The 24,549-nt window shown below is 34.4% G+C and overlaps 1 protein-coding gene and 1 non-coding gene across 3 annotated transcripts; both read left to right on the plus strand.

The window, feature by feature from the left end:
• Positions 1-748: 748 nt before the first annotated feature.
• LOC142535898 (uncharacterized) lies at positions 749-21,012 on the plus strand. Of its 2 annotated transcripts, none has more exons than XM_075641862.1 (19): positions 749-1,179; positions 2,019-2,093; positions 3,103-3,253; positions 3,520-3,588; positions 3,698-3,870; positions 7,525-7,662; positions 12,501-12,626; positions 12,857-12,955; positions 14,108-14,228; positions 14,389-14,452; positions 16,219-16,273; positions 16,359-16,483; positions 16,757-16,830; positions 18,040-18,089; positions 19,674-19,760; positions 19,879-19,929; positions 20,006-20,089; positions 20,437-20,487; positions 20,768-21,012. In XM_075641862.1, exons 1-19 carry the CDS (start codon positions 832-834, stop codon positions 20,849-20,851), a joined length of 2,025 nt encoding a protein of 674 aa, XP_075497977.1. In that variant the 5' UTR covers positions 749-831; the 3' UTR covers positions 20,852-21,012. The 2 variants fall into 2 exon arrangements, with proteins under 2 accessions (XP_075497977.1, XP_075497978.1); XM_075641863.1 differs by lacking the exon at positions 749-1,179 and adding an exon at positions 1,242-1,652.
• Positions 1,576-1,671, plus strand: LOC142538182 (small nucleolar RNA snoR113). The gene has a single exon (XR_012818719.1). It is a non-coding gene; the product is annotated as a small nucleolar RNA snoR113 (small nucleolar RNA).
• Positions 21,013-24,549: the final 3,537 nt, after the last annotated feature.

Consider the following 24,549-nt stretch of genomic DNA (forward strand, 5'->3'; position numbering starts at 1 on the left):
AAAAAATTGGTCCACCCGGGATATACATGCACGTGGCTCTGCCACTAATGAGGAGTCACACTTCAATTCGAAACGATAAAAAAAAAAAAAAAAAACAATGATCAAACACCAAATTTATCTTTGTTATCCAGATTTTTAATAATAGTAATAGATACAAATATATTTTATTTATAGTTTGTAATGGTTTAGGAAAAAAATTAAAAAATATTACAAAAACTCTTATAAGACCGTCTCACGGACCAATTAATGAAAATATATTATTTTTTATGTCAAAACTATTATTTGAGTTGGGTCGACTCGTTTCACATGTATAGATAGATAAATGAAACAGTCTTACAAGAAACCTAATTAATAAAAAAAATATAACTCGTGATAAAAGATGTAGAGAATTAATTATTATTTTTACCTAATTTTGAATTTTTAGGAATATGATTTTTTTGGTTTCGTCTTATATTATTCTTAAAAAAAAATTGATTTTCAATGATATGGTCGAATATTAAAATCTCTACATATTATTTTAATGATGAAAAATAAAAATCGAATGAAAGATCAAGAGTGAGTTCCTCGAACTCTTCAACCCAAAAGAAATGTGAATAAAACTGGAAATCCACGTAAGCCCTAAAACGTAAAAAAAAAAAAACAGTTTTTTTTTTTAATTTTTTTTTCCAAAAAAAATAAAAATCAAAATCCACGTTTTTTTTTAATTTTTTTTTTCCAAAAAAAATAAAAATCAAAATCCACGTGAACCCTAAACCCCACTGCTATATCACAAGAGTACCGGGTCTCCTCCTACCTCGAGCTCTTCAGCTGGGAGCCATTCCGTAATCCGTTATGGTCGGTCCATTGTTCCGCTCTCTATTCTCATCTACCAGCAGGAAATTCTGCTCCAATTACTTCCAGCGCCACGGGTTTTCACGGGCTTTGGGCTTCACTCGGCCCTTCTCACAGGTCGCCGCCGCCACCTCCGCCTCTGTCGCCTCATCATCGCATGAGGCCGCTGGAACCGGTGATTTGGACCCTTCTCGGCTGCGAAATGTAGCCGTTATAGCGCATGTTGACCACGGGAAGACCACACTCATGGACCGGCTCCTACGTCAATGTGGCGCCGATGTCCCCCATGAACGGGCCATGGATTCGATCACCCTCGAACGAGAGCGTGGAATCACCATTGCGTCGAAGGTGCTTTAGTACTTTCCTGATTTCATGTTTTGTGATTGTGATTATGTAAAGGAATTAGTTTTTATTGTACTTGATGTTTTTTTTAATATTACTTGAATTTCATTTCGAATGTAATTTTTACCTTGTTAAGGTTTTACTTTGTGCATGTTCTTGTTATTGAGGAGTGATTTGGAGTTTTCAGGGTTTAAGTGTTTTATTTAAGTGGTATTGTTGGCACGAGTTAGGTGTAATATCCTTATCCTAGTTTTTCTTCCATTATTACTTCTTATTATCCTTCACCGCAGGGTACTGAAGTTCATTAGTGCATATCATCTTCTGAAGTTTCATTTTAATATGCGGTATTTTTTACTGTTGAATTACATTGTTGAATCCATATGTTGAGATTCCATCAGCTGTGGGCTGTGATGAAAAAAAGGCCGGGCTTACGGCTGCTGCCATATGGTTGGTAGTAGATTGATGAAAGCTTGTGCAAGGTATCTTTTTCTGAGCCATCTGCATAATGATCTAAATTCATGCATAGTCTACTATTACTTGGTGAAAAAGTACAAATTATTGTTTCTACCATCCTGTATATGTTTTTTATTGCAATAGAAATTGGTTTTCTGAAGTGCGAATTAACCGGGACTTCCAATTGTAGATTATGAATATTTCTTGCGGAATATACCTTTAAGTAACATGACATTCACCAGTTGAAGATTACATTTCCACTTTATGATATGGGAAATATGTGGCTTCCTTTAACCTTATTCTTCTATATTTTTTAGTGTTGGATTCTTGTTATAGTGTTGGATTCTTGATAGCTTTTCATTTACTATGTTTATCATCATAATCATATGCAGGTTACATCTATTTCGTGGAAAGAGAATGAACTGAATATGGTTGACACACCTGGACATGCAGATTTTGGTGGTGAAGTATGCTATTAAGACTCCTTCACACCACACTTTAAACACAATGACATCTTCGAAGAGCTTAGAAATTATGTAACATAGTGTTTGTTTTAATGATGATAATTGGTTCAAAGTATCACTGCTTCAGCTACTTGGCTACTGCTTCATTTCTCTGAATTTTTACTTATAAATTTGTTGTTCGGTTTTTCCTTTTGCTTAGGAATGAGGAAAATGAGAGATGTTGACTAAAATTTATTTTTCAATTTTGCTGCAGCTGTCAGTAATGGGCAATATACAATCCCACGACGTTGTGATTCAAATAGTCACTTTGATATATAGCAAGCATATGTGGGTTTGGCGCTGATAATTAGCTGGTTAAATTTTCAATTTCAAAATATTGGCAAATAAATTATCTATATGTATCATATTCAGCTTCCCTTTGTCTTTGCCGAGTGATTTGTATCAAATATTTATAAAATGGGCCTAAACCTCATATAAAAATGAGAAGCAGTCCAACTACCATGGAAAAATGTTTCATGATACAACTCTTGGTGAAGGCGTGAAAAAAATAGTTTCATAAATAGAGTGTAAATTTTAAGCTGGATAGGATTAATTAAAATAATTACTTCCCTTTGATAATTTTTAATCCTTTCAGTATTGCAATGTTCCCTCATTCAGTAAATCAGTTATTCACAGCCATTATCAGAACTAATATCACCATTGCAACCTTCTGGAATTCTGACCCATATAACACCAAATCTAAATTTTCTTCCAGTTTTTGCCTGGTAACTGTTTCTGTTTCTGTTCCTTAATGAACTAAACAGTGCGATTTTCATTATTCTAAAAGTTACATGTTACACATCAGTTCACCTTGATCGGCTCATTATTACTCTTGCTGAATTAATAATAACAGTTTTATCGACTTGTCAGTCATCCCTTAGAAATAATACTTGGAGCTTGAAGTGATGCCTTGTCTCATCTTTCCCTTTGCTATAAGTTAACCTTTTATCATTCATTATCTATTATGTCATAGGTTGAGCGGGTTGTGGGCATGGTTGAGGGAGCAGTTTTAGTTGTTGATGCTGGTGAAGGCCCCCTTGCACAGACTAAGTTTGTTCTTGCAAAGGCTTTAAAATATGGTCTACGTCCTCTACTTCTTCTAAATAAAGTAGATCGGCCCTCAGGTACAATGTATTCTGTCTTGTGGGTTGATAAAACCTCTCATGGTGTTTGCATTCTCTTCAAGCATGTCAATGCTAAAAAAAATATTTGGAATTAGTTGAGATGATCAAGATTTAAGACACATACATATGTTCACTGGGGTATTGAAAATATATAGGAATATCTAAATTGTTAATAATTAGAGAATCCATCTTCTTCATGAATAAAACATGATTTCTTATATTTTAAAATTTTGAAAAATTTTTAAAATTGCTTTCACACATTATAGTGACCGAAGAGAGGTGCAATGAAGTCGAAAGTTTGGTGTTTGACCTTTTTGCCAATCTTGGTGCTACAGGTGATTCTCATATTGTTAAATTTTTAGTAATTTTCTTGATTTTGATTGCCATTTTTTAACAATGATTGTGCAACCAGTATTTTTCATTTGCTTGGTACGATTTCCTCAGAGGAGCAATTAGAGTTTCCTGTTCTGTATGCATCTGCAAAAGAAGGATGGGCTTCATCCACCTATACAAAATGTCCTACTGATGATGCCAAGAATATGTCTGACTTGCTTGATGCAATCATAAGACACGTTCCTCCTCCAAGTGCTAGCCTTGATGCACCCTTTCAGATGCTGGTTAGTTAGGGTCTCTATTAGCATCTTTCCTTCTGAAAGATGCACTCTCTGGAATTAATTTGTTGCATCATTATTGATTTGTTTTTGATGTTGATAAATCCTTGACAAAGAAAAGCTTGCTGGCTTCAGATTCAAGATTTCTAACAAGTTATGATACTCTTGTGTTTCTTATTGGAAAATAATGGAAGTATTTTAAATGTAATGAATTAGGAATGTATATTATTGACTTCATAGAATTATGTTGTAACTAGTGGTAATTAGTCTTGTGGCATCCATCGATTTACATAATTCTAGGACATCCAATAAATTAGGTTTGATACAGTGCAGCGCAGGTCTAGGACATCCAATTAGTCTTGGTTTCAATGCACCTGTAGTGGTCTAGATCCTGCCACAAGCTTTGCAAATATACATAATTCTATGAAGTCAATAAAAATTAGTCTTGGTTTCAATGCACATGTAGTGGTCTAGTTCCTGCCACAAGCTTTGCAAATATGCATAATTCTATGAAGTCAATAATATCCAATAAATTAGGAATGTATATTATTGCCACAAGCTTTATCATTTTAGACTAGGACATCTATCATTTGGGATCCTAAAAATTAGGTTTCCTGCTCTGTTTAATGGATTGAGGAATGAGCATTTTCATTGTGAGATTTGTGAGCTAACAAAACATAAACGTGTACCATTCCCAATTCAAAATAAAAAATATTCTATTCCATTTTACTTAATTCATAGTGATATTTGGGGATCTTCCATGGTCTCAAATGTGTGGCTCATGGTGGTTTGTTTCATTTATCGACGATTGCACTAGATTCTCTTGGATCTTTCTTCTCAAATCTATATCTGATGTTAGCAGTGTACTCCCAAAATTTCATGACATGATCCAAAATCAGTTTGAAGTGAAAATAAAAAGGTTCAGGTCTGATAATGCGAGAGATTATTTCAATCAACCACCTGACCTTTTCTTTTCCATCAAAATGTTCCAAAGAACTATTGGGGTGAAGCCGTTCTTACAGCCACATGTTCGATCAATCCGATTACCTTCAAGGGTTTTGGCGTTTAAAACACCAATAGACTCTTTCTAAATTCTATATTTCTATCTAGACAACAAATAATCTCACTCCTAGAATTTTGGATGCACTGCATTTGTTCATATTCACAGTCATGACGGGGGGAAATTAGATCCGAGAGCTATTAAGTGCATCTTTATGTGATATTCTTCGACTCAGTTGATACAAATGTTACCATCCTCCGACAAGAAAGATGTTTATTTCCGCCGATGTCACGTTTGAAGAGCAGCTACCTTATTTCTCTAATTCTTATCTTCAAGGGGAGACACTGTCCTCTATGGAAGATATATACCCTCTGCAATATCATGTCCATCCCAATCTCATGAACCTGTATTGTCTTCTCCAATTGAGTCCATCACAGCCAAGCGCTGTGTCAAATATCTCACCCACTACAGAGGATAAAGCCCTTAGTGACTCATTTAGGTTTGACCAAGTTTACGCCAGACGTTTAGACCGACTTCCAGCTCGTGTGCAAGCTCAAGAGTCACGTCCTATTCCTGGAATGAGGTGAGTGCAGTTTCAAATATTGATTCCGATTCTCATCAATTAGCAACTGGTGATCATTTGCCAGTTGCTGTTAGAAAAGTCACAAGGGATTGTACCAAGCCTCTAGTATATTCTATGACAAATTTTGCGTCATTCAAAAATTTCTCACCATCACACAAGAACTTCCCAGTAAAACTAAATACAATTCATATTCCTAATACTATTTTTGAGGCATTATATGATGAGAAATGGAAAACTGATATGAGAGAAGAAATGCAGGCTCTTGAGAAGAACAACACATGGGAAATAATAGAACTGCCATCAGGGAAGAAAGTGGTTGGATGCAAATGGGTGTTTGTTGTGAATTACAAATCAGATGGCTCGTTGGAAAAATATAAGGCTAGGGTTGTGGCAAATGGGAATTGACTATTAGGAGACATTTGCTCCCGTGGCAAAAATGAACACGGTTAGAATTTTGATATCACTGTCGGCCAACTTCAATAGGTACTTAGAATAGTTTGATGTGAAAAATGTGTTTCTTCATGGAGACTTGAAATACGAGATTTATATGGAACTTCCTCTGAGATTCAAAGGGAATTCAAAGAATAACAAGGTTTGCAGGTTAAATAAGGCAATATATGGTCTCAAACAATTTCCTAGAGCTTGGTTTGGAAGATTTTCCAAAGTGATGATAGCCTTAGGATATAAATAGAGTCAAGGTGATCACACTCTCTTTATCAGACATTCAGATTCAGGGTGAGTGATAGTTCTCTTGGTGTATGTTGATAATATAATTGTCATAGGTAATGACGAGAAGTAAAAAAGAAGCCTTGTATAACCAAGGAGTTTGAGATAAAAAGCTTGGTATGCTCAAATATTTCTTGGGAATCGAAGTAGTGCATTTCAGTGAAGGAATTCTCATTTCACAACAAAAGTACGTCAGCAATCTCTTGAGAGAAACAAGAAAGTCATGTAAACCAGCATCTACGTCGATTGACCCAAATCACAAACTTGGTGAGGGAAATGAAGATCTAGTTGTGGACAAAGAGAAGCTCATATATGTGGCTCATACTCGCCAGATATTGCATTTGCTGTTAGTGTAGCAAGCCAATTTATGCATAGTGTAGTGAGCCAATTTATGCAAAATCCCAAAGAGGTTCATCTGCAAGTAGTTAAGATGATACTACAATATCTAAAAGAGAATCCTGGTAAGGGTATCTAATTTAGGAAAAATGGGGGACTGACACTCGAAGTTTATACCAATGCTGATTATGTAGGCTTACCTATTGATAGAAGATCAACCTCTGGCTATTGTACTTTCCTTGGAGGAAATCTCGTGACATAGAGAAGTAAGAAGTATAACGTAGTTGCTAGATCGAGTGTTGAGCTAGAATTTAGAGCAATGGCTTTGGGAATATGCAAGCTTCTATGGATTAAAATAATTTTAGAGGACCTGAAGATCATGTGGGAAGAGCCGGTGAGATTATTATATGACAAGTCTGCGATCAAACTGTTCAACACGATAGAACAAAACATATTGAGGTAGACAAACACTTCATAAAGGAGAAGCCGGATAATAGATTGATTTGCACCCTTTATATCTCGACCAAGGACCAACTTGCCGACATACTTACCAAGGGACTTGATGGCACAACATTTCAAGGATTTGTCTCCAAGCTGGGATTAAAAGATATATATTCTCCCGCGTGAAGGGGGTGTTGGAAAATAAGGGAAATATTTAAAGGTAATAAATTAGGAATGTATATTATTGACTTCCTAGAATTATGTTGTAATTAGTCTTCTCGATTGTGTAGGAGATTTATTTTTCCTTTTTCTTTTTACTGTAGTCAAGGCTAGAGATTATCGTTCGCTCTTATATAAATAGAGGTGTTGGCCTCATTCAAAGATATATATTAGAAATATTATTCTCTCAACTTCGCTTTTGTTCTGGGTATCTACCTAGCGTTTGCTTACTTTATTTTAAAACTTTCCTTTGCCTTAGTTAACTTATTGTTTCAGAATATGCAAATTGGATTCTATGGTGGATTTACACTTTTACTGAGAAACATTAAAGAAGATGGTTAATAGTTCCTTTCAGGTGTCAATGATGGAAAGAGATAATTATGTTGGACGAATTTTGACGGGTCGTATCTCCTCCGGGATTCTCCATGTTGGTGATAAAGTGCACGGACTTCATAAAACAGATTCTGGAATTGCCAAAATTGAAGAAGGGAAGGTTTGTAGCCTTGTACTTTGCTCCTAACTTTACCTATCTACCTATTGTACTATCTTGTTGATATGCCTGATTTCATGGATCTTGTAGAATCTTGTTAAAGTTTTATGTGAGACTGGATACAAAGTTATTTATAAGCCAGTGGTCCATGTCATTCTACTCACTTCTTGTAAGAGCAATCCTAATTTTACTTTACTTAGCTTTGTGCTACACATATGCGCATATTTGGAGATGAAAAAGGAAAAAAAAGGAATTTAAATTAGAGAGAGTGCTATTGGAGTTACCTTTTCTTTGGAAAGTTCCTCGTGCTACTTTATTTGGAACTCGGTCATGAGCTAAGGGAGATTTTCATACATGGATTCCCTAAACTAGGACCAATCTCTTTTAGACATCACAATTGTCAAGAAGTTTGTAATTATATTGAAAACACAAGTTCTCTGGGTAAACGCTTCTGAATCTGGTGGTCATGGATCAAAAGCTCATCGGCTCTGCTCCTTATTCTGAGGTTGTTAAAGTGAACCACGCTCCTTGTTTGTCATAGAATGTGATGTGCATGAAGAAAGGTGAAAAACACTCTTACAGAGATCTACAATGACATAATCTGCTAGAGTCTAATTGTGTCTCCACCCATTAATAATTGTCTTACTGAATAGCAATCCTACTCTGCCCAGTCAAATTGTTTTCTATTTATTTTCGAAGCTGTATAGCTACACCAGGTTGGGAGATTCCTGATATGTGCGCTAAACTATGTACTTCTTTGTGAATATCAGGCCTTGCCAGGATGAGAAGGTAGTATAACTACTTCATCCATGTGGTTACCCTTTATAATAAATATTCACCCGGATTCTGTAAAATTATGTTTTGAAGTTTTAGGAATGTCTTTGTCACATTCCATGCTCACCGGCTCTCACAAATGTGACTTTAAATTATTAGCTCCACTAGCAGTTTTTGCTTATTCATCCTTAATTTGCAATCATAGTTAACTTGATTTGCTAGATATTCAATTGCATTCTTAAAAAGTAATTCATATCTAGGCCACAATTCAATGTGGGATCCTTCAGATTGAAATAACCTCATCATGGCTTAACCGACTAAATCGGCTATGTTTAGAAGTGGCTTCTATTGGTTTGGGAAATGGTCCCTGTGCACTCAGTATTTTCTCCCCCAGTTCGAATCATGGCTCCCGCACAAAAATATCTTGTCCCACAAAGCAACTACCTTCTGGTTTTCATGCTTGTGGCAGTCTCCTATACTATTTTGTCTACCACCCTGAACCTTTAAATATATTGCAAGTTCAACTTTAACTCTCTAGCAGTCATTTTGTATTTGTGCTCAATCTGCAGAAGTGATTAGCTTAAGTTGTTAGAAATCAATTGCATTTTTAAACGAGTTTCTTCACACTTTTCCTGCAATCTAATATGAGGCAAGTATTAATACAATGCCTGTCAAAACCTCTCCCCTTGGTTAGGTGGTTGGAAAGTGTATTGGAAAAGATAGATCTATTGAACTTATCTGTGAGCTGTTGACATGATTTAAGACGAGAGTTAGAAAAGCAATTCACGGAAGAGGAGGTTAAGAAAGCTGTCTTTCAATGTGATGGAGGGAAGAGTCCGGGGGCAGATGGATTTACTTTGGCTTTTTTTCAAAATTGTTGGGATATAGTCAGAAGAGATCTAATGAAGGTTTTTGATGAGTTCTTTCAAAGTGGGATAATAAATGGTGCGACTAATGAAACATATATTTGTTTGATACGAAAGAAAGATGATTCGAATAAAGTGAAGGACTTTAGACCGATAAGCCTGACAACAAGTTGGTATAAGATCATAGCGAAAGTCCTAACAGCGAGAATTAAGACAGTGATAGCACATACCATAACTGAATCTCAGAATGCTTTCGTTGAAGGAAGACAAATCCTAAATTGTGGCCTCATAGCGAATGAATTGATCGAAGAGGGGAGAAGAAAGAAAAAGAGGGGATGGCTTTTGAAGGTGGATTTCGAAAAGGCTTATGACAATGTTAGTTGGGATTTTCTGGATTTTGTTCTGATGAATAAGGGGTTTGGAAGAAGATGGAGATCTTGGATTAAAGGTTGTGTATCGAATGTTTCTTTCTCCGTCATGATTAATGGGAGACCGAGAGGTAAATTCAAGGCGTTTAAAGGTCTTAGACAAGGAGACCCATTGTCTCATTTCTCGTTCAATTTGGTAGTAGATGTGTTGGGGAGATTGATTAATAAAGCTAAGGAAAGGAATCTCATTAGGGGGATCGAGGTGGGTAGAAACAAGATAGAGATTTCTCACATTCAATTTGCTGATGACACACTATTCTTTGTGCAGAATGAAGATCACATTAGGTTCCTGGTGCAAGTGGTGAGAGCGTTTTGTGATATGTCTGGATTAAAAATCAATTGGGAAAAAAGTGATTTGTTGGGTATTCACCGTGATCAAGGTGAAGTTGAAATGTTAGCACAACAAGTGGGATGTGGTAAGGAGATGTGGCCTATTAAGTACTTGGGCGTGCCTTTGGGTGGCAATCCGTTACAAGCATCTTTTTGGGCTCCCGTTGCGGCTATGATGTCGAAAAAATTGGCAAGTTGGAAGAAAGCTTTCTTGTCAAAAGCTCGAAGATTAACACTGATTTCGTCGGTGTTGAATTCTATGCCGATCTATTACATGTCTTTATTCAGGGTTCCTAAAGGGATAGCAGATTCAATGGAAAAGATTTCGAGAAATATTTTATGGGATGGAGCGGACGGAGATGTTCATAGCCACTTGGTCGCGTGGAACCAAGTATGTAAACCGAAAGAAAAAGGGGGCCTGGGTATTGGGAATATTATATTGCGAAACAAGGCATTGCTGGGAAAGTGGTGGTGGAGATTTTTTGAGGAAGGAGGAACATTGTGGAAAAGAATTATTGTCAGTAAGTATGGGGTGCAAGAAAATGGATGGGATGCGGGGTTGGCAAGAAACGAAGCGTTCAGATGCCCTTGGAAGTTTATTTCCCGATTATACGCGACTTTTAAGCTGAGAGTGTCAGTTAGGGTGAGAGGTGGTAACAAGGTCAGATTTTGGGAGGATATTTGGGTGGGGAATTCTTCTTTTAAAGATATTTTTCCAGCCTTGTTTCAGCTATCAACTTTTCACAATCTACCAATAGTTCATTTCGTCCAGTTTGATAATGTTACGTCGACCCATTCATGGGATTTCCATTTTAGAAGAGCTGCGAGAGAGGAGGAGATTTCTCAATTATCTGAGTTATTAGGGGTTTTAGATTCTTTTAGGTTAGTTGAAGGGGTGGTTGATTATCTAGAGTGGCGTGGGGATTCTTCGGGTAGTTTCTCTGTCAGATCCTTCTATGATTCTTTTTTTCCAGATACTCGCTTTCCAGTAAATCCCCTTTTTGATGTTATTTGGAAGGTTCCCATCTCAAAAAAAATCCAGATATTTTCTTGGACAGCAACTCTGGGTAAGCTACCAACCTCGGAGATGATTCAAAAAAGATGGCCTTCAATTGCCTTGTGCCCAAACTGGTGTGTGCTGTGCAGAAATGAAACAGAGACCCAAGATCATATGTTCATCCATTGTTCGTTCATAAACAAATTGTGCGCTAGAGCTTTGCAAGAGCTTCGATTGGTTTGGGTCGTTCCTAAGTCAACATGGGATTTATTCTATATGGATCTGGGGCAGCTTACTGGTAACAGGGGAAGAATATTTTGGCAATCGGTGGTGCATTGCGTATGCTGGGCGGTGTGGTTGGAAAGAAATCGAAAAATTTTTGAAGACAAAGAAGAAACTTTGGAAAAATTCCTGGGAAAAAATAAAGATCAACATTGCAATGTGGATTGGAACTCATCAAGATTTTAAGAATGTTTCGATTTTGGATTTGATGAGAGATTGGGAATATGTGTATCATTGAGATAATTTCATATCATGTACTTCTTGATGACAGTGGATCACTAGTCCACTGATGTACCTTGTCTCAAGTTATTATTAATAAAATATTGTTTCTTATAAAAAAAAAAGATAACCAACACAATCACCAGGGAGGAGCTAGACATTTTTATTAAGGGGGCGGAAATAAATTTTCTAGAAATAATTTATTATTAAGAAAATGTAGTAGTGTTTAATATGTATTAACAAAATATAGCAATAACAATATTTACTATATTTGACCTATACCATAAAAAATTGATTCTAAAACATAATCTTAATTTAACACAATAAAAATTCAAGACTAAAAATTCAAATTAAGTTATAAAAAATTAGACATAATGAAAACATCAAAATTTCCAGTACTTTGACAGTCACAGTTTGTAATCTGCTGCTTGTCATTGAAACAAATTTATATTGGGCCTTGTAAAAATATTCTAGCTTGATTCACCTCAAGCAATGGTCATGATGCTTACTTCTGAGTTAAAAAACATTTTATCAGGCTAGGAGTTGAGTGAACCTTAAAACATGGCCAATCAGCGTTTCAAGTAGTCAAAATAACTTTTTTAGTTGACAAAAGTAACCCTTGGACAAGGAAGCCAATATGAACAAGAGAAAATAGTAGCACAGTGGAAGAATGTCCAGTTCCTAACTTTCACACAGTTCTTAATATTAAATGATCTATTTGTATGTAATATATGCATATAAGGTATCAAAATGAAGGATTGATGGATTTATGTATGAGTTCTTGTTAGTATTGATATTGTTGCTTGGTATTTGGGAATTACCATTATTAAAAATGTTATTTTGGAGGAAAAAAATGGTTATTAATTGAGAACTAATAATTTATTAATGACGAACTTAATTATTGTCAATGGTTATGCGCGTCAAGATTTGTTTGATATTTTTCAGGTTGTGAAACTGATGAAAAAGAAGGGCACCAACATTATTTCTATTGATAGAGCTGGTGCTGGTGATATAGTGTCTATGGCCGGGTTAGCTAGTCCGGCTATAGGGCATACAATTGCAAATGTTGAGGTACATAGACCCTTCCCAATTGTTTGTTTTGAATTGTTGAGCATTAATTTTTCACATTTCTTTTTTGGCTTAGCCACTTTCCTATTTACCCCTTTTTAAGAAAATATATTCATTTATTGTGATAAAAATGTACCTGTGAGGATAAGAGGTCGTCGTGCTGCAACTAGTGAATACTAGACTGTCAACATTTTTACATAAATTTTAAATTGACGTTCTTAGGTTTCTGGTAGGTCATGACTGCTTTGCCTAATGTTGAGCTTGATCCTCCAACCATTTCCATGACTTTTGGCGTGAATGATTCACCGTTGGCTGGTCGAGAGGGTGCTTATGTAAGTGCCATATTTTTTGTTGTCTTGTATCTTTTGTTACATGTCTTACTTGACAGTTTCATGTGATATTTGGCTTTACAAGATACTGATGTGGGAAAAAATATTTCACACTATTTTCTACTACTCGTTCAATTGTGAGACACGTGATTTGGGACAAAACATTCTTTTCTACTTCTTCCTTCTCAACTCGCTTTTTATGCTGCCCTAATGGACTTTTTTATACTGGAGAGTTTATCCACATAAAAAGAATATCGAAGTCTTTATTTCTGTATAATATGTTACTTGTCTGCTTTTAGTCCTTTGTAGGCATGCAAATGAACAAATTTAGCAGAATATTAGCTTAAGTTTCATGTTTTGAACCATTTTCTAGCAGACTCAAGCTAAATTAGAGTTTGAACTTCCTATAGTGCGCCTAGAAGATTTCCTATTTGTGGTGGAACAAAGTAAGTGATAGGAAAAGGACAAAATAGTGAAATTTGCAAAAAAGAAACTTAGATTTCTTTTCCAAGATCTGCAAATTTCCATGTTCCGCTACCATATGGTGATTTTTAGATCTGTGGGATCCGGTAGTGCTTAAGGCTTTACTGCACTCCGTGGATTTTGGAAATATTGGATTTAGTTTCTGAAAGCATGGAACTTGTTCGTCATGATATTTTAAAGCAAATAAGATTTTCATTAAGTTTTGGTATCGATTGAATGTAGGGGATAAAAATGGATATACAGAGTTAAAGAAAAATTAGCTAGCTTTTCTAGGGATTGAGCAGCAAGAATCCAGATAGGGTGGCTGCATTGGAGAGACGAAATTTAGGATTAGATAATTTCTTAGTTCCCATAGAGTTGGTTTACATTTGCGATATACATAGAGTTGGTTTACATTTGCGATATAAAGTATTTTACCATAAAACTATAAAAACATTGATTAATTAAAGTTTGCGACCAGCTCACGAGCTATTGAACAAAAAAAAATTGGCTCGAATCTGGCTTGAAATTGATCCTAACATATTATAGTTCGGTTTGAGTTTGATAATTTTGTACACAAATCAAATATTATTCAAATGGGTTTGACAAGCTGACACGGTTTCTTTTCACCCCGATCCTGGGATTCATTTGGCAATAAATGTGCTGAATATGCAATTATCCTCTTGTAAAAAGCTGACTGGAAGGCAAATTGGTGATCGGCTAAAGGCTGAAGCTGAAAGAAATCTCGCAATAAATGTTCTTCCTGGTATGTCGGATTCACATGAAGTTCAGGGCAGGGGAGAGCTGCAATTGGGTGAGTTCTTTTGTTGAGATATTTCTAAATGAATTATTTGCTCTTATCGCATACAACAATATTTTCAAACGCATGACTCTGGATGTTGCCAGTTGCAATTATTTCTCTTTGCATATCATTTCGTCCCCTAAGTTTGTATTTCTATTAACTATTTAAACAGGTATTCTAATCGAGAACATGAGACGTGAAAAATTTGAGCTCTCTGTCTCACCCCCGAAAGTCATGTGAGTTTCTTGTCTTCAACTTTTATTTCATGCTTTTTCTTCTCGTCATTTAACAGTTATCTCATTGATTGATTTATATTTATAATTATATAGCTGCTGCTTTATATGCAAACTTTTATTAAAACCAATTTAGGGAGGTACTTGGGGGTTGGGAACCCTTTATGATGCTTCTCAAGAAACATCTAAATTTCTCCACTTCAATCTATTGGAATGATTTTCTCTTGCAAAGCAATGCGTTAAGAAGTTTAGTTATGTTTTTATGAAGTGTTAAGGGGTGGGGGGGGGGGGGGGGGGGGGGTGTTTTCCTATAGCTGCGACGTGCGACTAAAATGGATATAATTGATGCTTATAGCCAGAGTTTGATATGTGTGTCATCTGGCTAAATAATATGCTTATCAATTTGTTCAATTAAAATGTTTTCTTGTGGAGTTTCAACCGTGCACTTTTTGCTCTGGTAAAGTAAATTCTTTAAGGAACACCTTGATCATTTTACCTGTTTTTATTTTGTAATTTTTTTATTGTAAAGCAAGTTGGTATGCGGGTTTTCAGTTCAATAAATCCTCACTAACTCTTCTATCAAAAAATTGGTGAACTGTCATTTATGTTCTATGGTTCAAGGGTGTGACAGTTTTAGTCTTTTACTTATGCTTATCAAATTAGCCACGTATTATAACGCAATAATTGATTCTCATTCTTCTAGCCAAAATCTTTTAATGTTCCCTCCAAAATTTATTGATTTATATCTTTTAATTTATGCCTGAAATTGATCATCAGGTCATAATCATAGGCTTAAACTTATTTTTTTCTAAATTTAAAGGTTATATAATTCATTGTTTAATTTATTATTTTCGTTTATCAGAAATTTTGAGTGTATTTGTTATCAATTGCAGTTTAACATTTCCATTCAAATGATCAAATATTAATTATTCTTGTTGAATCTTAACTTGAAAATATTTAGCTGGAAAACTACAACACTTTGTTGACAAAGATTAAAACTGATTGATCCATAATTGTCAAAAGCAGTGCGCTCAAAATGCACGGCTTCCATAAGGCGAGCGCTTTTTTGCGCTTCCTAGGAAAAATGTTTTTTTTAAAACAATTCTGACAGAATAGAAATCGCACACTAAAAGTATTATTTTTCCTCTATTTATTAAAAAATAGTGCATGGAAAATGTTTTCTATGTCACATGTCTCCTCTGTCTTTTGCCCCCACATTTTAATATTTGATACTTGGAAGATGAAAATGACTAGATGATTTAATATTTGATTTCTCATGTTTCATAGTTTTTAAAATAAATTGATTTTTTTTATCTCCTTAGAATATTTTATTCACAGGGCTTTACTTCCATAAAGTGTGTGCTTCGCTTTGTGATTTAAACCCAGGACATCTGAGCACTTTAACGCGCCTTGCGCTTTTGATAACTATGATTGATACAAAATATTTATGGGACTAAAATTGATAATTTCACATGTAAATGATTAAAATGTCACCTATCTCGGCATATAGGGCCAACCATGAAAAAATTTCTAAATATCAAGCTACCAGATGTGCCTTTCTAATGAAGTGGCTATATGTAATATATTCCCAACATCGATCAAATCAACCAAATATTATATGGTTCAGTGTCTATTAGAAAATGCCATTGAAGGCTAATTAGCCTTGAATGTGTGATTTTGAAGTATAAATGAATAATCATATATTTTTTCAAACAAAAAGCTTGTTCAAGTGATATTTTCATCTTTTGATAATTTCTATTTCTAATTAGGTATAAGATGGAAAAAGGACAAAAGCTGGAGCCGATTGAAGAAGTGACCATTGAGGTTATAGCTATGTGATTCTTGATTCATAGGCTTCCTTGTCTTTCATCGCTTAATAACCGACTTGTGAACCACTTTTTATTGCCAGGTAAACGAAGAGCATGTAGGTTTAGTTATGGAAGCTCTTTCTCATCGGCGAGGAGAGATTACTGACATGGGTCCAGTCCGTGGCCATGTTGGTAGGACTAGAATTTGTCTGACTTGTCCTTCAAGGCATGCACTACTTTATAACTCTGTTATGATATTTGTTTGTTTTTCAAACACTTGTTGGTTTTATTTTTAAATTCATTTCGTTCTTTCTTTGTTTTACTTTCCTCTTTCATCTTTTGAGTTCTAGGTTTTTTTTTTAAGTTTGCAATCTCTCAGATGTTCTTCTGCCTGCGATTTCTTTTATATTCCTGCATTTTTCTGTCCATGATTTTAAAAGACTGGATAGAATTTTCGCTCTTTTGAATATTTGCTTTCTTCTTGTCTGGTTAACTACAGGGGGTTGGTTGGGTATAGAAGTGTTTTCAACAGTGATACAAGAGGCACTGGATTCATGCACCGTGCATTTCTGAGTATGCCTTCCTGTCTTTAAGACTTTTCATTCTGTGATTTGGATTTCTTTCAGGGTGATGATGGTTTATCTTATGTGTACTCCTCTATTTTGGTATTTTCCCTTTTCCTTTGAATTAAAGGACTTTTTGGCTGGAAGTTTCGCATATTTAAACTTGACATGTGTAAAATGTTCTACGTCAGTTGGATTAAGTCTTTGAAAGTTTTATATATGGACTTGAACAATCCTCCCCCGTTGAGCTAAGTTTTGTGATTGAGTTAGACTCAAATCTCAATCTTATCATGATATCAAAGCCTAGCCCATCATTTTGTGTTGGACTGCCCAATGAGCCACCATTTAATGTTTTGTAAATTTCACGCTCCAGTTATATCAACTCTATTTTTTCCTTATATCAGTTTACGTTGTTTTTTTTTGGGGGGTGTCTATGAAGTTCTTAGATGACCTGCACTACAAAAAGAAAGAGCTTCAAGTGGAAAGAAAAATTGTTCTTGAAAAGGAGTCTTGAACTGGGGTAGAAATAAGATTTGCTTATAAATCACATCTTCTAACTTTTCTTGAAGTTTGTATAAAACTGGGATTAGAGGACAGGTTAGGGTTTTGGGCAGGGGGTGGGTTAGATTTTGACAGAAGATAAAGAACGGAAAAAGAAAAAGAAGGAATAGTAATTGAGGGGTATAAATGTAATTTTCTTATTCACTACTTACTTTTTTTATACGGGAGTAGTAATGATATGCAAAATAGTTATTCTAGACGTTGGTGCAGCCATTTTGAAATCACAAAATAGGTACATGTAAGTATGATTGTCAGCGATGGGGTTTACTAGTTTTGATGAGGGAGATTGATGTAATGTAGCCTATACAGGATGACTTTCCTATATCATGTTGGGAGAACAGAAAAGAGAACCTCAGCCAGTTCACATGTCCAAATCTGTTCTTGTGCTTGTTCTTACTTTGGATGTGGCGTTGATTGAATGTTGTAAGATTGCTACATGATTGGAATCTGTTAGTATCTAGGATCTGGTTACATATGGATATGTGGAATATCTTCAGTTGATGCAAATTTTAACTTGTTAAGGCTTAGTTTTTAGCTTCTTTAACAATACTTGCCTCGATCTATTGGTAGATCGTGTTTGATTACTGTCCGTGCCAGATATTTGAATTATCACATTTTTTTACGAGTTTCCTTTTTGACCAATATTATATTAATGCAGTTTATGAGAAACACCGGGGTCCTCTTGGAAATGTCAGAAAAGGAGTACTGGTTTGTTAACACACCACCTTTCATTGATGTATCGAGATACTGCCCTTATTGCTGTTTATGTTTTTTTAAAAGCAATTCTGTCTATACTACATCCCCTTGATAAATTAATACTCAATAAATTACTTACTTATATTAGATATTAACTTTTTTCGGTCCCAACATAGGGCTAAAAGGTAATATTAATAATTTCGATAAACGGATGAGGTGATATTTTTTTAAAAAGAACCTATATAACTCTACCATTCACGTAATAACTTAATAAGTTATGAAAATTATTGCTGTCATATTTTATTAAAGTATTAACTTATTGTTATTTGCTCATTATTAATCTCACATTTTACTTAACGCATGTCTTCGGTCCTGGCTGAATGCTTTTTAGATGGAAAGCCATTTTATTTAGAAAATATTATAAAATTTGAATTTGTTTTTATAGGAATTATTTTCAGTGTAATTTGTCGAATATATATAATTAAATCAATAAATATTGTTTATTTTAAATTAATATTATTTAATTATTATGAACTAAATCAATCAAATACATAAATAAATAGGTAATTGATATATTTTGAATATCAGTTGGAAAATATATCTTAATAATTTGGAATATGTACTTCTTGATTTTTAGATTTAATACATGCTTTTTAATTATATTAAAACTTTAAATTGATTTATTGTCCTGTATATTTAGATCTTTATTTATTCTTTTATTTATGAAAAAATATCCAATAATATAATTTTTTTTATCTATTTATTGTTTTGGTCGGTTCTTTTTTTAAAAATTTAGGGATAATTGCATCTTCATCTCTCGAGGTTTGTCATAGTTATAAAAAAAAATCTAGCTATATTTAAATCTTATATTTATCCACTTGAGGTATGGGAAAAGTAACAAATAAATCCAATAATTTCTAAAATTGCAAACATTTCCATCAACTTTGTATTATCTTACATTTTACACCCTTAGGTTTGCATTTATCTTACATTTTAAGGGTGTTAAATGTAAGAAAAATACCAATCTTTGAGGGGTGTATGTATTGTTAGAAGTTATCATATTTATTTGTTATTTTTCGCAGACCTAAAGGGAAGTACATGTAACATTTATATATAGTTGGGTTTTTTTTTTTTGTTATTTTGACAAATCTCTTGGGAGGTGGATGTAATTAACCCATAATGTTATGACATTTTAGGTGGATTAGGTAATATTTAATTGATTTAATAGTAGAATACACATGAGTTCTTAGTGTACATACTTGATTGATATTTACCAATTAATTCATGCCTGTTTTATTTAATAAAATTTAGATTGTCCTAAACCTATTAATCTATAGAGGTCATGGTGTATTTTCCATCAAGTTCTTAAATGCGGCATCTCTACAGTATAGTCAGCCAAGCAACTCATTTAGTCTGGCCGTCTATTTCGCGTTATCAAGCACTTTCTTAATTTTATTTTCACAGCAAAAGTGCTTCTTTTCTAATCACAATGGTGGTAATTTCTGAAATCTGAGACGATCATACTCATTTCCATAAAGTCAGACCGGTGAAGGCTTCAAAAAATGATGGAATCCGTATCCATTTCTTATTTGGCAGGTCTCTATGGGATATGGAACTATCACTGCTCATGCTTTGATGGGTTTGGAAGCTCGTGGAATGCTTTTCGTCAAGCCCGGGATGGAGGTTGTAATGATTACATTTCTAGTTTTAAATGTGGAAAGCAAATTATAGATGAAATTTCAACATTTTCATCATTCTCTACATCCAGTTAAATTTTGACCTATATTTCTCATGGTTGCAGACTTATGATGGGATGATTATTGGTGAACATTCACGAGATACAGATCTTGATGTAAGCAAAACATATTTTGCTGTTACTATGAAATTTTCTTTACCTAGGTGGTTAACTTAAATTTTTTACTCAACAGGTTAATCCAGTTCGATCCAAGGAGCTAACAAATATTCGTGCTGCTAGCAAGGATGAGAATGTTAAGCTAACTCCTCCACGCCTTGTAAGTACAGAGGATCCAATTCCTTTGCTAACGTCTTCTCTTTTTTTTACGTGGGACTCCGAGAAACAAGGTAAGAAATGAACTTAAGATTCAACCTCGTCCTAAAAGAGGGATGATTGTGATACCATATTACACATGAATAAAAATTGGAGGTTTAAAAGGATTTTTAATAGCTTACAGTGTACTCTTGTAACAAATTGGATTAACATTTTTCGCAAAATGGAGACAAATACGAAGTAGTTGTTTATGCAGTCGTCTGCGCGGACTTGGCCCCGGGGCGTGACACCTTACCAAGAAACATTCAGTTCAACTGATTTTGTTTAATTCCTATGCATTTTTTGTTGCAGATTAATCTGGAAGAAGCCATAGGCTATGTTGCCTCCGATGAGCTCATTGAGGTAAGTACATTTAACATCTCTCATTCTATTGTCTTTGTTAATGCGACTATTCGGTGTCTTTGTTTTTGTTTTTCTGAGCCTCCCAATGCTGAACAATTTGGAAATTGGAGCTTACTGCTGATAGTTTAATTTGATCCTCACCTTTGCCCCTCACATGATGATTTCCAACACTTGCAGTCTATATTCTAAACCGATATCATATTCATGCTATTTGCTATAGCTCTTTGCAAAATGGTAAACTGAGATGAATCCATCAGAATCACGTGTCTTTGCTATTCAGGTTACCCCTAATGCTATCCGGTTAAGGAAGAAATACCTGGACGTTAACAAGCGCAAGACGATGAGTAAAAGACCTAAAGAGTGATCTTCGAATGCACCGCAGCTTAGCAAGCCTAAACCATATTTTCTCTTAATTGTTAGCATATAACAATGTGTTGTACCATATATATGTCTGTAGTGGGGGGTGGCTGACTACTATTTATATGTTAATACAAAAGAAATAAAGGATGATGAACAATTTATTTATATTTTTTGCAATCATTTTGCAGCTGTCTTTGTTGCATCTCTCCATGTGTGCATGAAGTTTTTGGGCTTTAAACATCTCATGAAAATCCTGTGGGTACACCTCGCCCCTCGAGTTGCTTGCCATACCTGTTTTTTTATTTTAAGGAGCCATAGATGTTCATTTAATTGGTAAAAATAAATAACATTTAGCAAATGCTCTGAGCATGTCCAGACGAATACAGTGGCAAATTAGTTAATTACATCACAATAAGCATAAGAAAAAGGAAGAATATTGACATTGAAACGTGTTGCATAAGACGTCAAGAATCCGAGCTCTATTAGAACTGTACAAAGCTTCTTAAACATTTAGGGATGACAAACACTATCTTAATTGTCTATTCGTTTTTTTTTCAAAAAAAAACATTGCAATGATCTAATCAATTATTGTGTGTTGGTTGATAAAATATATATTGGCGATCGGGCATAAACATGTTTTATTTTGAAAGTTTCGATTTAGTTACGATATTCAACAAAATTAAATATGACTAGATTTAGCGAGATGCTCTTTTTAATTATAAATATTAAAATTTAATCATATTCTACAAAATTAAGTAGTATATATTACACTTAAATATGCGAAAGGACAGTTTTGAAATTGAAAAAAAAAAGAGTTTGACCAAACGTGGTTGCTATTTAACCATCTTGCATTATTAACAATATATATATATTGTTAAAAGTAAAAATTTACGGTTAAAAGTAAAAATCTCACTCTTAAAATATATTAAACTACACATTTTATAAAATTTTTCTCTATACTCAATTGTGATTTTCTTCACACATTGAGAGACCTATATATTTATAGAATTTTTTTGGAAATAATCCAAAAATAAATACATCATTACATACATCATCACACACTAATTTTCAATATTTACAACTCTTATTTTCAACAAAAGTAAATTTATTCGTCGATGTTGTTATTATTATTATTATCATTATCATTATTAACATATTATTGTTGATTAATAATTATTATGTGGTTATTGATCTATATATTCTTGGTAAGTTCATATTATCTCTATTAATTATGTCAAATTCCACGATTTAAGGATAAAATTTGATGTTAACGGTAGCCTGTAGACAATATATATAAAAACAAATTTACAATTGAAATTTATTTATCAACTTGGAATGTCATATAATTAGCTTTAAATTTAATATTTGATTCTCTCATTTAGAAATATGTACAATATATTAATATTTTATATTGAATTCAAGGCAAATCTTCTCGTCGGGAAGAAAAGGAGAAAAAATAAAGTTCAAAAGTAGCACAAAAGTACGTTTAAATTTGACAAAAAATAAAAGAGTTAATCAAGACACCTGTGATTCTACGAAACACTCGGGATGGATATTTCGGAAGTTGTCGGTCCCTCTTACTAAATCGGGCAAAGATTTGTAGACTTGTTCAAGGTTGTACTGATCGGGGATTCCGGGGCGTTGGGAAATCCAACTTGCTTTCCAGATTCACTCGCAACGTGTTCATTTTTACTGCTGGTCAAGAACAGTATTAACGCTTTGCACTCTAAATATCTGTAATAATTTGGCTGAAGTACTATATCATCTTATCTTGTCTGATTGGTGAAGTATGTACATTCTTTTAATTAGCCGTGTTATTTGCTCAATATCTTTCTGTTTGAATTAATTCTCTCTTTTTTGCTGTTTGCTGAAGGTATCATGCAATTGTCAGAATTTTTCTCAGAAAATCATGTTTTTCACGTATATATAACATGATATATAATATGCGGAAGCAGATCGAGCGTTACCTCCGGCCATCGAGAAATTTATAAGTTTTTTGATTTCCTTTCGGTTGATGTCTTCTAAGCACTCAACACACTCTGTAGATGGTGTATATTTTTCTTATGAGGTGTGTGCTTAGGGACCTCAATCGTTCTATTTATAGGTGTTTCTCATACCATCGATGAGTGTATCGGAAGCCAAGATTCAGAAGAAGAAACGTGTACGCATCTCAATTTATAAAGTTGAGCACGTTTGTCAAAAGTTGTAGGCAATGGCTGTCGTCATTTCCTACACGTCCGTTCTTCTTCTGATATGTGTCACATTTTCTTACATTCTCCCACTTGACACATATATCTCATTTACCATAGGAGAAAACAAAATACATGAATCATGGCGATAGGTCATCTTAAAATGAATATTATCTTCATGTATTACAATGCATTATGTCTTTCAAATCTGTATAACTTAATAAATAAATCCAATGTTTATTCGAAGGTCCAACTTTATTGATATTTCTCAAATCAATGAATGTGTACACAACAAATATGAGAAAATATCACATCATAGTTTCATTAACTTTGTTCTTACAACAAAATTACATAAAGGAACCAAGTCCCATTCTTTCTGTATGATCCTTAAATTTCAATGGTGGCATGCCCTTAGTCAAAGGATCCGCAATCATCAATTCAGTGCTAATGTGCTCGATAAATAACTTCTTATCTTTAACACGTTCTTGTATGGCTAAATACTTAATGTCGATGTGTTTGCTTCGACTACCACTTTTGTTATTTTTAGCCATAAAAACAGCAGCTGAATTGTCACAATATATTCTTAATGGTTTAGATATAGAATCCATAATTCTAAACCTCGAAATGAAACTCTTCAACCATACACCATGTGAGGTTGCCTCAAAACAAACTACAAACTCCGCTTTCATAGTGGAAGTAGCAGTCAATGTCTGCTTTGCACTTTTCCAAGATACAGCTCGACCAGCTAGCATAAAAATATATCTTGAAGTGGATTTTCTTGAATCAATGCAGCCAGCGTAGTCTGAATCAGAGTAGCCAATTACTTCCAAATTCTCAGTTCGTCTGAACATAAGCATATAATCTTTAGTCCCTTGAAGGTACCTCATTACTTTCTTTGCAGCTTTCCAATGGTCTAAACCTGGATTACTCTGATATCTTCCCAACATCCCAACAACAAATGCAATGTCAGGTCTAGTGCAAACCTGAGCATACATCAAGATTCCGACAGCAGGAGTATAAGGAATGTTTTTCATTTGTTCCCGCTCTAGATCATTTTTTGGGCATTGGCTCAAATTGAATTTATCGCCTTTCACAACGGGAGCTATACTTGGTGAACATTCTTTCATCCGATATCTCTCTAAAACTTTGTTGATATAAGTTTCTTGAGACAGACCTAGAATACCTCTAATTCTGTCTCTATGTATCTTAATGCCAATGACATAAGATGCATCACCCATATCCTTCATATCAAAGTTTTTAGAGAGGAATTTTTTCACCTCATATAACAGACCATTATCATTGGTTGCAAGTAATATATCATCTACATATAGAATAAGGAAACAAATCTTGCTCCCACTGACCTTCTGGTATATACATTGATCCATGGGGTTCTCAACGAATCCGAATGAAGAGATAACATCATGAAATTTCAAATACCATTGACAGGAAGCTTGTTTCAATCCATATATAGATTTCTTAAGCTTACAAACCAATTGCTCACCATTACTAGAGA

Source organism: Primulina tabacum, chromosome 2 (genome assembly GCF_025594145.1).
Source record: "Primulina tabacum isolate GXHZ01 chromosome 2, ASM2559414v2, whole genome shotgun sequence".
Lineage (NCBI taxonomy): Eukaryota > Viridiplantae > Streptophyta > Magnoliopsida > Lamiales > Gesneriaceae > Primulina > Primulina tabacum.

Excerpts from the sequence above, each read along its gene's own strand:
- LOC142535898 (XM_075641862.1), top strand. The coding sequence starts at position 832 with ATGGTCGGTCCATTGTTCCGCTCTCTATTCTCATCTACCAGCAGGAAA. Across the intron at positions 16,274-16,358 it reads TTGAAGAAGTGACCATTGAG|GTAAACGAAGAGCATGTAGG; the intron begins GTTATAGCTATG and ends TTTTATTGCCAG. Across the intron at positions 19,930-20,005 it reads CACGAGATACAGATCTTGAT|GTTAATCCAGTTCGATCCAA; the intron begins GTAAGCAAAACA and ends TTTACTCAACAG.